The sequence below is a fragment of the Sebastes fasciatus genome, chromosome 5, assembly GCF_043250625.1.
Source record: "Sebastes fasciatus isolate fSebFas1 chromosome 5, fSebFas1.pri, whole genome shotgun sequence".
Taxonomy (NCBI): Eukaryota; Metazoa; Chordata; class Actinopteri; order Perciformes; family Sebastidae; genus Sebastes; species Sebastes fasciatus.
The window spans coordinates 24,214,297-24,227,739 of NC_133799.1; the positions used below are offsets into that span (position 1 = coordinate 24,214,297).

Sequence of the window (13,443 nt, forward strand, 5' to 3'; positions counted from 1 at the left end):
TATAAGAGACCCCCCACCCTAGAACAAGACACCCAAACTCAAAGAGTCTTCTTTCAGTAATTTTACATCCATTTGTAGTTGTTTTATGTCTGTTTTTATTCGTTTTGCAACTACTTGTAGTCATTTTGGATCGTTTACAGTTGTTTTGCATCTATTTTGTAGTAATTTTGCGTCTCTTTGTGATTGTTTTGCATCTCCTTGTAGTTGTTTTGCATCTATTTTTTTGTCATTTTGCATCTATTTATAGTCATTTTGCATCTATGTTTAGTCATTTTGCATCTCTTTGAGGTCATTTTGCATCTCTTTGAGGTCATTTTGCATCTCCTTGTAGTCGTTTTGTATCTATTTTTAGTAATTTCGCGTCTCTTTGAGGTCATTTTGCATCTCTTCGTCATTTTGCTTCTCTTTTTAGACGTTTTAAGTTTCTTTGTGATTGTTTTATGTCTCATTGTAGACATTTTGTGTATGTTTGTGGTCATTTAGCATCTCTTTGTCGTTTTGTGTTTTTTTTTTTTTTTCAGTGCCATTTTTTAAGTTAGGCCCCCTGACCCCTTGGGCCTGTCCCCGGTAGGCCTGGTCAATAATCCATCCATGGCTTTAGCTTCATAGTTAGCGTACAAACATTTGAGTGATGTCAATCTTCATCTAACTCTCTGCAGCGAATTCCCGAAAAAGTCAAACTAGCCTCTGAATCATCACAGTAAGATTAATGGAGCTACTGGCTTCGAGTTTGTTTTGCTGGTACGGATCCTCTCCTGGTTATCTCAGGAAAATTGGAGACTGGTGCTTCTGAGAGGAAAACATCTTCTTCTCTGAGATAAGGCGAGTTTGGTGGGAGGCCACTCCTTTCAGAGCGCTGCTTATGTCTTTGATCAGTAGTATGGTGTGTGCGTGCATGCGTGCGTGCGTGCGTGCGTGCGTGTGTGTGTTATAGAGAACGGTAGAAAGAGAGAGAGACCAGCAGCTGGTGTGTTGTGTTTTGCTCTGTGAGACCTGCTCAGGCTGGTGTTGTATTACATGTAATGTTGCCGAGGCGAGGTGGGGTGAGTTGGTTCGATCGCCAAGAAGTGAGGGGTGGCAGATGACGGGAGGGAGGAGAGGGGAGGGGGGGTTTGTACTGGGCAATAAAGCCAGCGTCTGACACCCAAAGCGCTTCTCATGCTCTGGCACTGGCTATTGTAGTCTGGAATTTGAGAAATGCATTTGATCAGTACGGTGCGTCTGTGTGGGTGTTATTTTGGACGACTCCTGAGGACAAAACAGCCACCAGAGAAGGCAAGGAGAGGAGGAGGAGGGCAAGGGTTACCTGATGAACACGGTGATTGTACTTTCATCTCACATTTGAGACGCCAGCATGCAGCGTTTTTGTCCAGAAGAATGTTTCCGTCTCTACACAGAAGCTCTGCAGAAGGAACAATATATATAAAAACACAATAAGGCACTGTTTCTTTAACCCTTATGGGGCGATTCTGTTAAGTGAGCATCTGATTAAAAAGAAAAAAAAAGAAGAATAACATTCCAGTTCACATTGTGTGGATGACAGGAGTGAAAAGAAGGAGGGCCCGACGATATTGTATCTGGCTCTGCTCACTCTCTGCCTCCCTCCTCACTCAAAGGGAATCCCATCTTTCTCTTTGACCTCAGCATTCCTCAGTGTGAATGCGAGGCCATGTGTGTGTGAGAGAGATCAGTGTTCACCTTCAAACTACTTGAAGTAATTAATACGATCCTCAGCCATGCAGTCGTGAGGGTTGAATAACTCACAGAGGAAACCTACACCTCGGTCCTGGCTTCAGTGTCATCTACAGTTGAGGCTGACCTGCTGAGATGTGTTTACTGTCGGTTCAGTCCTTCATCTGCGTCTGCAACACTGAGATGTGATGAGAAGCTTTATAGTTACAAGATATTTAATTATTTTCAATGCAGTGCATAGCTTAGTTCAAGGAGTGCAAAGAAAAACAAGCAAACGGACACAAAAAGGAAACACATGAATGTGAAATGATGTGATATGGACAGTTCACCTCCCCAGCATACCAAGTAGCCCAACAGGCAAAAAGTGATTGAAGTGCCAGTGCAAACAAGTCCAGTTCCTGCAGAGCAATACAGGTCAGTATACGGGTTTTATATAGCCATGATTCTGCTGAGTTGAAATTAAATAAACATACATTTATTATTCTCAAAAATGCATGCTCGACATTATGAAATCTCTTATATATAACCTGATGTTATAACCTGTGCTGTTTGTGTAATTAATCCTAATGTGTTATTCAAGCACGCTAATAAAAGAACTTCAGTAACTAATTTTCAGTGGTAGAACAAGTATGCAGGTCCTTTAATAAAAGGTGCAGTATCTGGCGGCATCTAGCGGTGAGGTCGCAGCTTGCAACCAACTGAAACTTCTCCCATGTGCCAAGTGTGTAGGAGAACTATGGTGGGCAACGAGAAAACACAAACGGTCCTATTAGGGCCTGTGTTTGGTATGTTTGTTCTGGGCTACTGTAGAAACATGGCGGCCTAGAGAACTGAAACACACGGGAGAGAGGAGGGTTAGACACACCCATATAAGTCTGCACAGGTGATTGAGTTAGTGAGGCGCAGGTGGTGGAACTAACGAGACACGGTGATTGAATTAGCGAGGGAGAGAAGCGTGGTCTTGTTCCTGAACCTCATTTAAATTAACCCATATGAGATTTTTAGAGGGGAAATGTAAATGCAGAGTCTTAATCTGTAAAGTAAAAAGGAACTACAGCCGTCATATCACTGTATTGGAGCAGAAAGTACAATATTTCCCTCTAAAATTTTAGTGGCGTAGAAGTATAAAGCACCATAAAATGGATATAATCAAAGAACAAGTACCTTAAATTTGTACTTAAGTAAATGTACTTATAGTTACTTTCCACTACCACATCTTTGGCTATGCAGCTGCTGAACTTCATCTGGAGAATGGCATTTAAAAAGCCTCGACATGAAGCATAGAACAAACAGAACAATCAATTTAAAAGACTAATCCATTGTGCATTAAGACATTTAGACAGCTAGGGCATTAGCCTGTAATGCTGAGTTGGCAAAATGATTAAAAATGCAGAGTAAAAGGGGGGGGGAGGTTTGTAAAGCGCACTTTGTACTTTGAGAAACATCGTTGAAAGTAGATCAACTTGATGTGGTTCAATCCTCTTTTGTAATTCATGGAAATGTAAATAAACTAGTCGTTTCACTACATGTGGCACCACTCCCCATCTCTGCAATGGTTTGGTGCTTTCACCCTAATTGCTGTCAGGGGATACCATCAGAGGGTCAATCATTGTGTATATACTGTCACCTAATGATATAAAATGGTACTGCAGCAAAATTATATTTCTAGTTTAGGTTGTAGAGGGACATCTAGTGGTACAGTGAGTCGTAGCAGAGGAAGCTGTTACCAAACTGTTAACAGAGTGAAAAGATTCAAAGATTCAGAGGACATGTGTGAAAAGTTTGTTTATTGAAGGAAACAAGGCACTGGAATATGACACTATAAATACTTCTGGTTCATTCTTTCATTGCATGATATTAGTCACTAAACCAGATAAGTGCATCTCTGCTTTTGGATAGTTCTACATGTGAATTATCACCCAATGATTTCCATTTTCTCAAAGAGCAGTAAACTAGAGAAGGATGTAGTGTTGAGCGTCTCTTCAGGGCTGGGTGTAGCGCAAGTACTTCTTCCCAGAAGGCAGCTCTTTCGTGGTCACACCGTTGGGGAAGAGCTCGGCAGCTTCAGCATCAGAGAGCGAAGGAATGACCATGACTTTCTCACCAGGCTGAAAGAGACACGGCAACAACAAGGAAGTGTGTTTTAGGAGCAGAGTCTAGTTTTGATTACAGTCATTACAGGAAGCCTTTTCTGTGATGATAATTACATATGCAGCGGACTCAAATGGCTCCTGTGTGTCATGTGGCTTTTGGTCATTTTCTTCAATGTTCCCACCAAAAATTAGGTCACATAGTTACAAGCATCGACTGCAATCTGCTCCGGCAGCTGAGTCGTTGGAAAGCGGTGCAGCTGCGCCCGATGGAGGCTACTAACTTGCACAAACCTCAGTCAGATAAAGGATCACTGAGTCAGGCAGACTCACATATTCTGCTCCTGCACTCTCGCTGCTACTAGGAGATGGAGGGGGGGGGTGGCAGGTTAAAAAAAGGGGGATGCATTTTGGTCATTTTGTTGACAAGAGCGATAGCATCCCCCCTCAAAACGCCTACTGCTTATAACAACAATCTGAACCTGTCCGTGGCAAAAAAACAAGCACTTTGGTGGATGTACATAGACGGCTGCAAGGGTGACGTATTTTTGTAGACCAACCAGGAAGTTAGAATCGCCCTGGTTCCCTCGACAAAAAGCAAATTAGTTCAGCGAGATAATCTCCACAAATGAACATCACTTTTATGATTTTTGAAGCGGGGAATGCAATCGGCAGAAGAAGCTAACGTTAGGCTATAAATGAACCACACCACGGTCGCATGACTTCACGTCACCACCACTAAGATAAAGGCGGACGAGTCGGCGTGCTGACGTTTAGTACTCTCATTTAGCCACTTGTTAGCAACCGCCTTTTTGAAGACACGTAAAGGCTTCAAAATTCACGAGTGGGGTATTTATTGATGTATTTTATAACGTAGAACAAAACTTTAAAATCTCTTAAGCTTGTGTTAACTACAGACCTTATTTTAAACATCTAACTAAAAACCCATTGACTTCCACACGAGGGAACCAGAAGTGCTAAAATGCCAACTCATTTACAGGTTTTAGGTCTCAGACCGGCACCACTCTCCTCTATTCAAAAAAAATGTTGTCCCCATTAATCACTTAGGGAAAATAGGTTCCAGACTGAAAAATACCCAAGTTACCCTTTAAGTGTCTGTAAGAAGTCTGTAAGACTGTTTTAAAACAGTTTTTCAGAGCGTTGCTGAGTTCTTTAGAGAAAAGCAGAAAGCTGGAACTGTTGAAAGTTTGGACGACTGTGAGGTCTATACCAACAGTGCGAAACTGTTTGAAAGGGAGACGGGAGGAACAGAAAGGCAGAAGTAACCTCAGGAACTTAAAGGAATATTTTGACATTTAGGGAAATATGCTTATTTGATGCCTCTCTCATATCTCTACGCTAAATATGAAGCTGGAGCAAGAAGACAGTTAGCTTAGCTTAGCAGCGTTCACTGCTCCACGTCAAAAAACACACAGTTTAACTGTTTACCTTCCAGTCGACAGGTGTGGCGACCTTCTTCTGAGCGGTGAGCTGCAGAGAGTCGATAACTCTGAGCAACTCGTCAAAGTTCCTCCCTGTGGTGGCGGGGTAGAGGATGGACAGCTTCATCTTCTTGTCTGGGCCGATCACAAAGACCTAAAGTGGGTTAAGATGGCACAGGGTCAACATAACACACAGAATAGGCTTCTTCTTTTTAATATGGTGATACATTCTGTCTTCTATCAGCTGTAGTCTGCTGGGGGAGCAGCATTGGAGCCGGTGACACCAACAGATGTAATAAACTGATAAAGAGGGCTGACTCTGTAATCGGCTGCAAACCAGACACTTTTGAAGTTGTGGTGGAGAGGAGGACACTGAACAAACTGTTATCCTTCATGGATAATCCTGACCACCCTCTCCTCCACCTACTGGACAGACAGCGAAGCGCTTTCTCTAACAGACTGATTCAGCTTCGCTGTCACAAGGACCAATACAAGAAATCTTTCCTGCCCTAAGCAATAACCCTCTACAACACCTCACCTCTGTCTAAAAGAGAACCATCAGCTTTATAGTTTCTGTCTCAACCACAATCACTTCTGTTTCGCTTCTGCAATAACCTTGCACGTGTGAGTTTGCACACTGGTTTCCTACCTCATTTAACTTTTGTTTAAAAAGAAAAATTGTAACTTGCACACTTAGCTAATGTATATAGTATGTTATTCTATGTTTATATTTTCTTATGTTGGCTGTAGTAGTCTGGTATATTTATAAGGTATTCTAATATATTCTTTATATTGTGTAGTCTATGTAAGGGATAATGTACAGCGAGCCGGTCATTGTCGTGAAACAAACCCCGACACGAAGCGGAAGGATCTCTCATCACCCTGTAGGGGTTTATTTCACAATAATGACCCACTAGCTGTACATTATCCCGCTTATTACACGGCTACTTACTTAAGAAATCAATAATTTGACACAAAAACGGTCCGTCAGAGTCCGACATCAGAACTGCGGCCATAGCAACGGTCTGTTTCACATAGCAACGGTCTGCTATAAAGAAATAACAGACCGTAGAACGCAGTGATGGACCAATCAGGATCGAGTATTCAACAAAGCCGTTTAAAAAAGATATTTATCTCTAGTGTTGATATGTACATTTTATTTATTGTTCCTGTGCATTGTCTGGATAACCTGCTGCTGTAATACAATAATTTCCCAATTTGGGATCAATAAAGTACATCCATCTATCTATCTAAATACATCCACGAGACATTTCCCCATAAACATAAGCTTTCACTTCCTATATGAAGACTTTTTCCCCCTATAAAATATGTAATTCAATCCATTTCCATGTACCGAAACAGGTCATGTGAGAGACATTTAGACTGCTGTGTGCCACATGATGATTTCAGTAACATTCAGCTAACCTTCAGCTCAAAGAGATAATATTTGTTTAGATGCAAACACTGTGTACTGCTTGAGTAACATGTGAGCCTGCTCTCATGCGATTGTCTCCCAGATAACCGATGTGGTAGTCAGCTGCAACAAAATTTAAGAATAAAGACCTTCTTTCACAGGCAAAGAAGTCGGGGCAGGACAGTTTTGTTCTGCAAAAGAATTTTGGATCATAATGTGGTCTGGGCCTTTGTTTTTGTAGTGATGAAATACAAAATATGTCCAGCACTGAGGACAGGACGGAGGACAGGTTTCTTACACAGCGGGCGGTGAGGGGCATCCCATCCTTGTCTAGCTCATCGGGGTCCAGCATGCCTAGCTCGACGGACAGCTTTCTCTTGTCATCGGCGATGATGGGGAACGGCAGAGAGTCGTCAGCCGCACTGTTGAATGCCATTACATCCTGTAAAAGAGGGAGGGGACACATTCAGCCTTTGTTAAATGTGTATACATCATCATCCCAAGTTAATAATTCTCACCATCCAGACAGCCATCTCTAATCATTCCAGCACCGGTTTGATGAGTGACCAGAGACCGTTAATCTTTAACTCTATAAGTGCTCAGACACGGTGATTGCAGGGCCAACACTGTTGCCTCAGAGCGTTCAAAAAGCACATAGTTTTCTACTTTAACAGGAAGGCAGGGACGTGTTACCGTTGTAAAATCAAAACCATACAGGTAATCTAACTTGCCACTTGACCAGTAAACATTGATTTCCTCTTGGACCAATCACTGGCCTGTCTGAGGAGGCATCAACGTGTCTGTGTTGAGGGTAAAGATTAACCCACGAGTACAGTTTCCACCAAACCACAGGGACACAATTACAATGTTATTCAGAGTTAGAGGCAAGCAAGAGCAAATTAAATCAAGTTAGAAATTAAATTATAATTGTAATTAATTTAAAGAAATTAAGTTAAAATAAATCAGATTGAAAAAAAAAAAAAAAATGAAATTAATTCAATTTAAAAACAAAATAATTTGAATCAATTATATTAAATGTGATCAAAATACATTAAATAATTAAATTTAAAAAAAATTAAAATATAAATTAAGTTAAATTAATTAATTAATATTAGAAATTAAAAATATAATTCAACATTAAATTAGATTAAAATGTCATTTTAATCTAATGTAAATTACATTAAATTTAATTCTATTTAAAAACATTAAATAAAATGTAATTCAATTTAAAAAAAAATCTACATTAAAAGTTAATTAAATTAGAAATGCAATTATACTAAAAATTAAATTAAAATTGACAGATTGCTGATAATTTAATGTACACTTAATGAACTGTTAAACAAATGTGGATTGGAAGAGAGCATTTTTGGTTTGAGGAATAATTCTCACAGACAGCTGAGATTTCAAGTTTATCAGCACTGCAAACCACATTTTCCCCATGTCCATGTAGTGGAGAGTTCTGAAAACTGTCATCTCTGTGTTGCTGGATTATTTGATTTTATTTAATTTAATTTTAAAAGTTCAGTACCTGCCGTACATCACCTCCAGAAAATGCTTTGTTAATTACTCTTAGAAGGAAAATGTTTGAGTCCTAAAGTTAGGACTGACATACCCTTTATTTTACAAGTTTCTCCTAACTGCCAGTTAGGAGCTACTTTTATCCCTAGGAACTTAAGTGAATACGGTACCCGGACTTTAAAGAAAGAGACACTGGCTGAGTTTGATTTTGGTGAAAATTGGAAGATTTTGAAGTCAGATGATAGACAGCAAGCAGTGACTCATGACACTACTGTCAATGTTTCTAAAAAGTGAGCCACATGCAAGCTTTAAAATGTCAATGTTATACATTATATATTGTATATCACAATTAAACGGTAGAGATATACGGCGTATATGTGTGTGCATCCCCAACCTTGCTCCAGTTGCGGTGATCCTCGACACTGTCAATGGACAAGGCGATCATCTTCACGCCTCGTTTCTTGAACTGATCACTGATCTTGGCGGCGCAGGCGAGCTCAGTGGTGCAGACCGGAGTGAAGTCCCTCGGGTGGGAGAACAGGATACCCCATCTACAGAGGAAAACAGGCATAAAAACAATTAAGTCTTTGCTCTATGCATCATTTTCTGTCTCAGAAACCTCAATGTGAAAAAACTCTATTAGGGAAAATAGCAAATAAGATCAGCAAACACCCGTGAACTCCTGTTTAACACAGACCTTGCATAAAGCCAAGTTTATGGAGCAGCCATGTTAAGTCATTTAGGCACAAGTTCAAGTAGCCACACTAAAAGAAGTAGACCAACGGTCAAACCTGCACAGAATTTAAGGTAATGCAAATTACATAACGTACACATTTATTCTGTTTTTATGTTCTGTATTTGTGTCTGTTGTGGTTGTGCATGTATGTCTTGATGTTTTCCGTTAGGAAGGAACACAGAGTACAGAATGGCTGATAGTAATAAGAGCACATCCAGTGGGAGTTCGGACAACAGAAGAGGAAGACATGGCTATAACAAAAAAAGAGAAAGACCGAGAACATGAAGTCTCAGTGGAGGAAATTCCAGATGCAGATTGAAGCAACAGGTGTCAGTGAATCTGGCAGACTCGAGCTGAAAATCCAGCTGTGTACTGAAAATGGACGCCAGTTTTTCTGCAGAAACACTTGAAATGTGAAATTCACCATTGAATCACATGATTTTTATGCCTCACATGATGTATGACATTTCCTCTTCACTGTGTTGTAATATACTATCACACGGGGTAGAGGCAACTGCTCCTTAAGGGTGTTGTGATCACCTGATTATGGGATGACCGGAAGCCTTGATTAGAGTGGGACAGTCTCAATCTGTTGAAGCAGAACAAACTCTGCCTAAATACTGACACAGTTTCTAAGAGGAATGTGCTCAGAAGCTGGTGTTGATTTCACCATTGACATCATTTGATTTTTTTGCAGTTAAACCGTGACCTATAAATCCACAGATTGGCTCAAAGACAACTGATTAGAGTGATAAGTGATACTGTAAAAAGTTTGTTCTTTTGCTCTGCTGGGACTGCTTCAATTGTAACTTGGCAGACACAAACTCAACCAAGCATTGTTAATGTACAATGGACCTTAAAACTAGGACACATTTTTTTTTTTTTTTTTAAAAACAAAAACAAAACTAGGACACATTTTCAACAGATGGTGGCCTCTCACAGTCCAACATAAATAAAAAATAAGTGAAAATTAGAAATAAAAATATCTAATTAAACATTAAATTATATTAAAGTAAAAATAAATATTCAATTACATTAAATTAAATTTAATGTGATTTAAAAACATTAAATAAGAAATGAAATTTAATTAAAAAATGTTTTAATTGTATTCAATTAAAAACATCAATTAAGCATGTTAATACAATTAGAGATTAAATTACATACATTTTTTTATTATTAATTAATTGATTATTTAATATACACTTAATGAACTGTGGATCTGAAGAGAGCATTCATCAGCACTGCAAACCACTGTCATCTCATCTATTCCCACTAAGGAAACAAGGAAGTTATTACGTGACTGGGTGGTTACTTTATAATGATAAGAGTGTAGTTCCAGCAGGTTATGCCTGTTTGGAAATGAATGCCAGTTGCAACAGGATACCTGCTCCTCCACTGTGTAGCCCCGCTTCAGGATAAGGAAATAAATCATGAAATATTACCTTTGAGAATAGAAGATGCAAACAAGTAGAATTTGATTATTCTGAAAGTTGTTTTTTTTAGAAATTGTAACAAGTAAACCTATTAATGGGAAACCCAGGCTGCATGTGTGTGTTTGGTTTCAATACATGCAGTAGTAATCCTTCCTCTCTGCTGGATACCAAAGGGGATGTGAGCACTGAGGCCCAGTTCCAAGTTACACAATACAGGCCTTGTTCTGAATGTGCTTACAGCTCATTAATGAGTTGGCCAGAGAAAATGAGTAAAATGCACATAAGCTTTATTGCCACATTGCTCTCTTTGTAGTCTGCAGCTATTGCAGCTCTATGTTGCTCTGAGTCATGCAAAAACATATCTATATTATCATTTTCTAATGCAACACAGTCATGCTTATGTAACTCCATCTGTGTCAGTCAGGAGGTGTCGCATGGCAGTCACACACAGTGGGATCAAGTGATCTATGATCTCTATAATATCCTTTTGAATTCAGATTTAATCCTCATTACTCAGATCAGCATTCAAAGCTTCTCAGTGTGACACCAGGCCCTGCACACAACCAGCTCCTCATGGCTCAATGTAATGTTGCATTTGTACAAACATGGTTTAAAAACTCAGAATAAAACACATGTGATGTACTTGTGGACTTACGAGCTTCCCAGGAAGTCGTGGAACTTGATCCTGCCGATGGTGGTGTCGGCCTCGAAGTTGGGGAACACGTCTCCCAGCAGAAGTCCCGGCATGTTGGCTCTTCTCTTCTCTGCAGCTCAAACACACGAGAGAAAAGGACGAGGAGGAACCGACCTGCTGGTCTGTAGATTTAGTTTATCAGCACCTCATGAATGGACCCGGATAGGGGCGGGGCTAACCTCTGTTACGTAGAGATCATCAACCAATCAGAGCAGAGTGTTCTCCTTCTTCTTCGTTGGAGTTTTACGGCAGCTGGCATGCGTTGTATTTCATTGCTGCTGCCACCTTCTGGAACTAGTCCATTACTGTACCCATAGATATAAAACAACTGTGTATATATATATATATAAATACAGTATACATATATATATGTATGTATAAATATATATATGTATAAATATAAATATATATAATACTCTATATTAAGTTACTGAAATTAGTGAAATCAAAATATGTCAAAGATCTCTTAATATTACTTGAAAATTATCTGACCCTATAACTAACAAGCGCTTAATCCATTTTTAAAACTTAGTTTTATTTATGTCATGCTTTTTTTAATTTAATTTATTCATCAATTAATTATTTTTTTATCTTATTGTCTGTGTAAATATTTTATGTCTATTGTGATATCTGCTCAGTTTTGAGAATTATTACTTTGTTATTGTAATAATTTTGCCTTCTTGTGAATAAAAAAAGGTTAAAAAAGTAGTGTTTGTTTAAATATTATCTGACTTTGATAATTATGATGTTTAGATGCATGTGCAATGCTGTTTTCTGACATGCATCGACCTCTTTTGTGTATTTACTGCAGACCCACACAAACTTTAAATTAATTAAAAAAATTACAAACACATTACAAAAAATACCTTATCAATTTTCAAAAGTAGTAGTAAAATAGTCTCATCCACAATGTCTCATAAAACAATCAATGTCTTGAAATCTTTTTTTGTTTTTTTTACAAATAATAGATAGAATTATAGACAGCCTAGAGTTTGAACATAAAACAGGGATGTACTTGATAGAAATTGAAGAAATCTGACTTTGTGAATGTGATGTTTGCCCAATAGGGAGCAAGACATTATTAAAATGTATAAAAACATTTATGAACAATTTGAGTCCAACAGTTAAGTTATAATATGTTATATTTATTTCATTTGTTGAGGATATAAAAGAAAATTGAAGAAAAAAAAATCTAAATTCTATCCAAACATCAATTTTAATGTGTAGGGAAATTTCTTTCCAATGATGAGAGGACTTTCGACACTTAAAGGATAAACCTGGCAAAAAAAAAATCGTATTAGCAACAAATCCAATGAAAAGACCAAAACCAACAATTATGCAAACAGCACTTTACTACGGACATAAATGCACTTTTCTCTGCTGCTAAACGACTGCAAATTGGGTGTATGACTGCAAATTGTATGAAATTGTGTCTGAAACATTTACTTATTTTATTCTTTTATTGTTATTTTTAGGTATGCTAGTTTTAAAACTTATTTATTCTATCCTTTTTAATGCACTGACGGGAGCTGGGAGAAACAATATTTAGTTTCCTTCTGTGTATGCAAATACTCAGTGAAATGACAATAAAGTGAATCTTGATCTTGATCTCTTGAGTATAAACATCTAGAAACAAAAAATACAAGTATTAACCTGAAAATGAGTATTTAATATGGGACCTTTAAACCAGAAACCAGAAAAACACGTCTCCAACTCTTTTATTGCATTTAATTAAATTTTAATTAACCCTCCTGTTGTCTTCGGGTCAAATTTGACCCATTTTCAAACTTCATTATATCATAAATATGGATGTCTTTCACCTAATTGCCCCAAAATTACATGGATGGTTCCCTTATATGGTCTTTGCAAATAAATAATGACCACTACTTTCGTTGAATTTGGGGTATTTTATCCAAAATTATAGCACATGTGGTGTTCCCGGGTCAATTTTGACCCGGTGGTGCAATGTGTCACACCGTCATTAAATTTTTTTTTTAATATTATAATATTTGTAATATTCTGACTAAACTTTGACATATACCGTTCTGTGATAATACATCAACATTATTCCTCCATTTTTGAGTATAATCCAAATATTTCATAATTTCTGCATTTTTTCCTTAAAAAAAAATTAGGTTTAATTTCATATAAATTAGGTTTATTGACCATGAATTCCCCAAAAAAGCATAAAACTTGTGGTTATGAGTTGGAATGAAGTTGGCCAAAAAGGTGTTATACAGAATTGGGTGATAATTGATAATGTATGCTTTAAAAACAGTCAAACCAGACCGGGTCAATTTTGACAACAAAAGTTGCATGGTCGACGGGAAGACAACAGGAGGGTTCATTTAATTTTAATTTCTATTTTAGGGTGTGAGGTTACAGCAGGGGTCAGCAACCTTTACTATCAAGAGAGACATTTTA

The 13,443-nt window shown here is 38.2% G+C and overlaps 1 protein-coding gene across 1 annotated transcript; it reads right to left on the bottom strand.

Annotated features, from left to right (window-relative positions):
* Positions 1–3,462: 3,462 nt before the first annotated feature.
* On the bottom strand, positions 3,463–11,266 carry prdx6 (peroxiredoxin 6). The gene is made up of 5 exons (XM_074635970.1): positions 10,981–11,266; positions 8,551–8,707; positions 6,937–7,080; positions 5,232–5,378; positions 3,463–3,800 (listed from the first exon to the last, which is right to left on the bottom strand). The coding sequence occupies exons 1-5, from the start codon at positions 11,070–11,072 to the stop codon at positions 3,675–3,677; spliced, it is 666 nt and encodes a 221-aa protein (XP_074492071.1). The 5' UTR covers positions 11,073–11,266; the 3' UTR covers positions 3,463–3,674.
* Between the last annotated feature and the right edge of the window lie 2,177 nt (positions 11,267–13,443).

Bases quoted from the DNA above. Each gene is read 5' to 3' on its own strand.
- prdx6 (XM_074635970.1), bottom strand. From the start codon at position 11,072: ATGCCGGGACTTCTGCTGGGAGACGTGTTCCCCAACTTCGAGGCCGAC. The intron at 8,708-10,980 runs GTAAGTCCACAA...TTTCCTCTGTAG, and splicing joins CACGACTTCCTGGGAAGCTC to ATGGGGTATCCTGTTCTCCC. The intron at 7,081-8,550 runs GTTGGGGATGCA...CCTCTTTTACAG, and splicing joins ATCACCGCAACTGGAGCAAG to GATGTAATGGCATTCAACAG.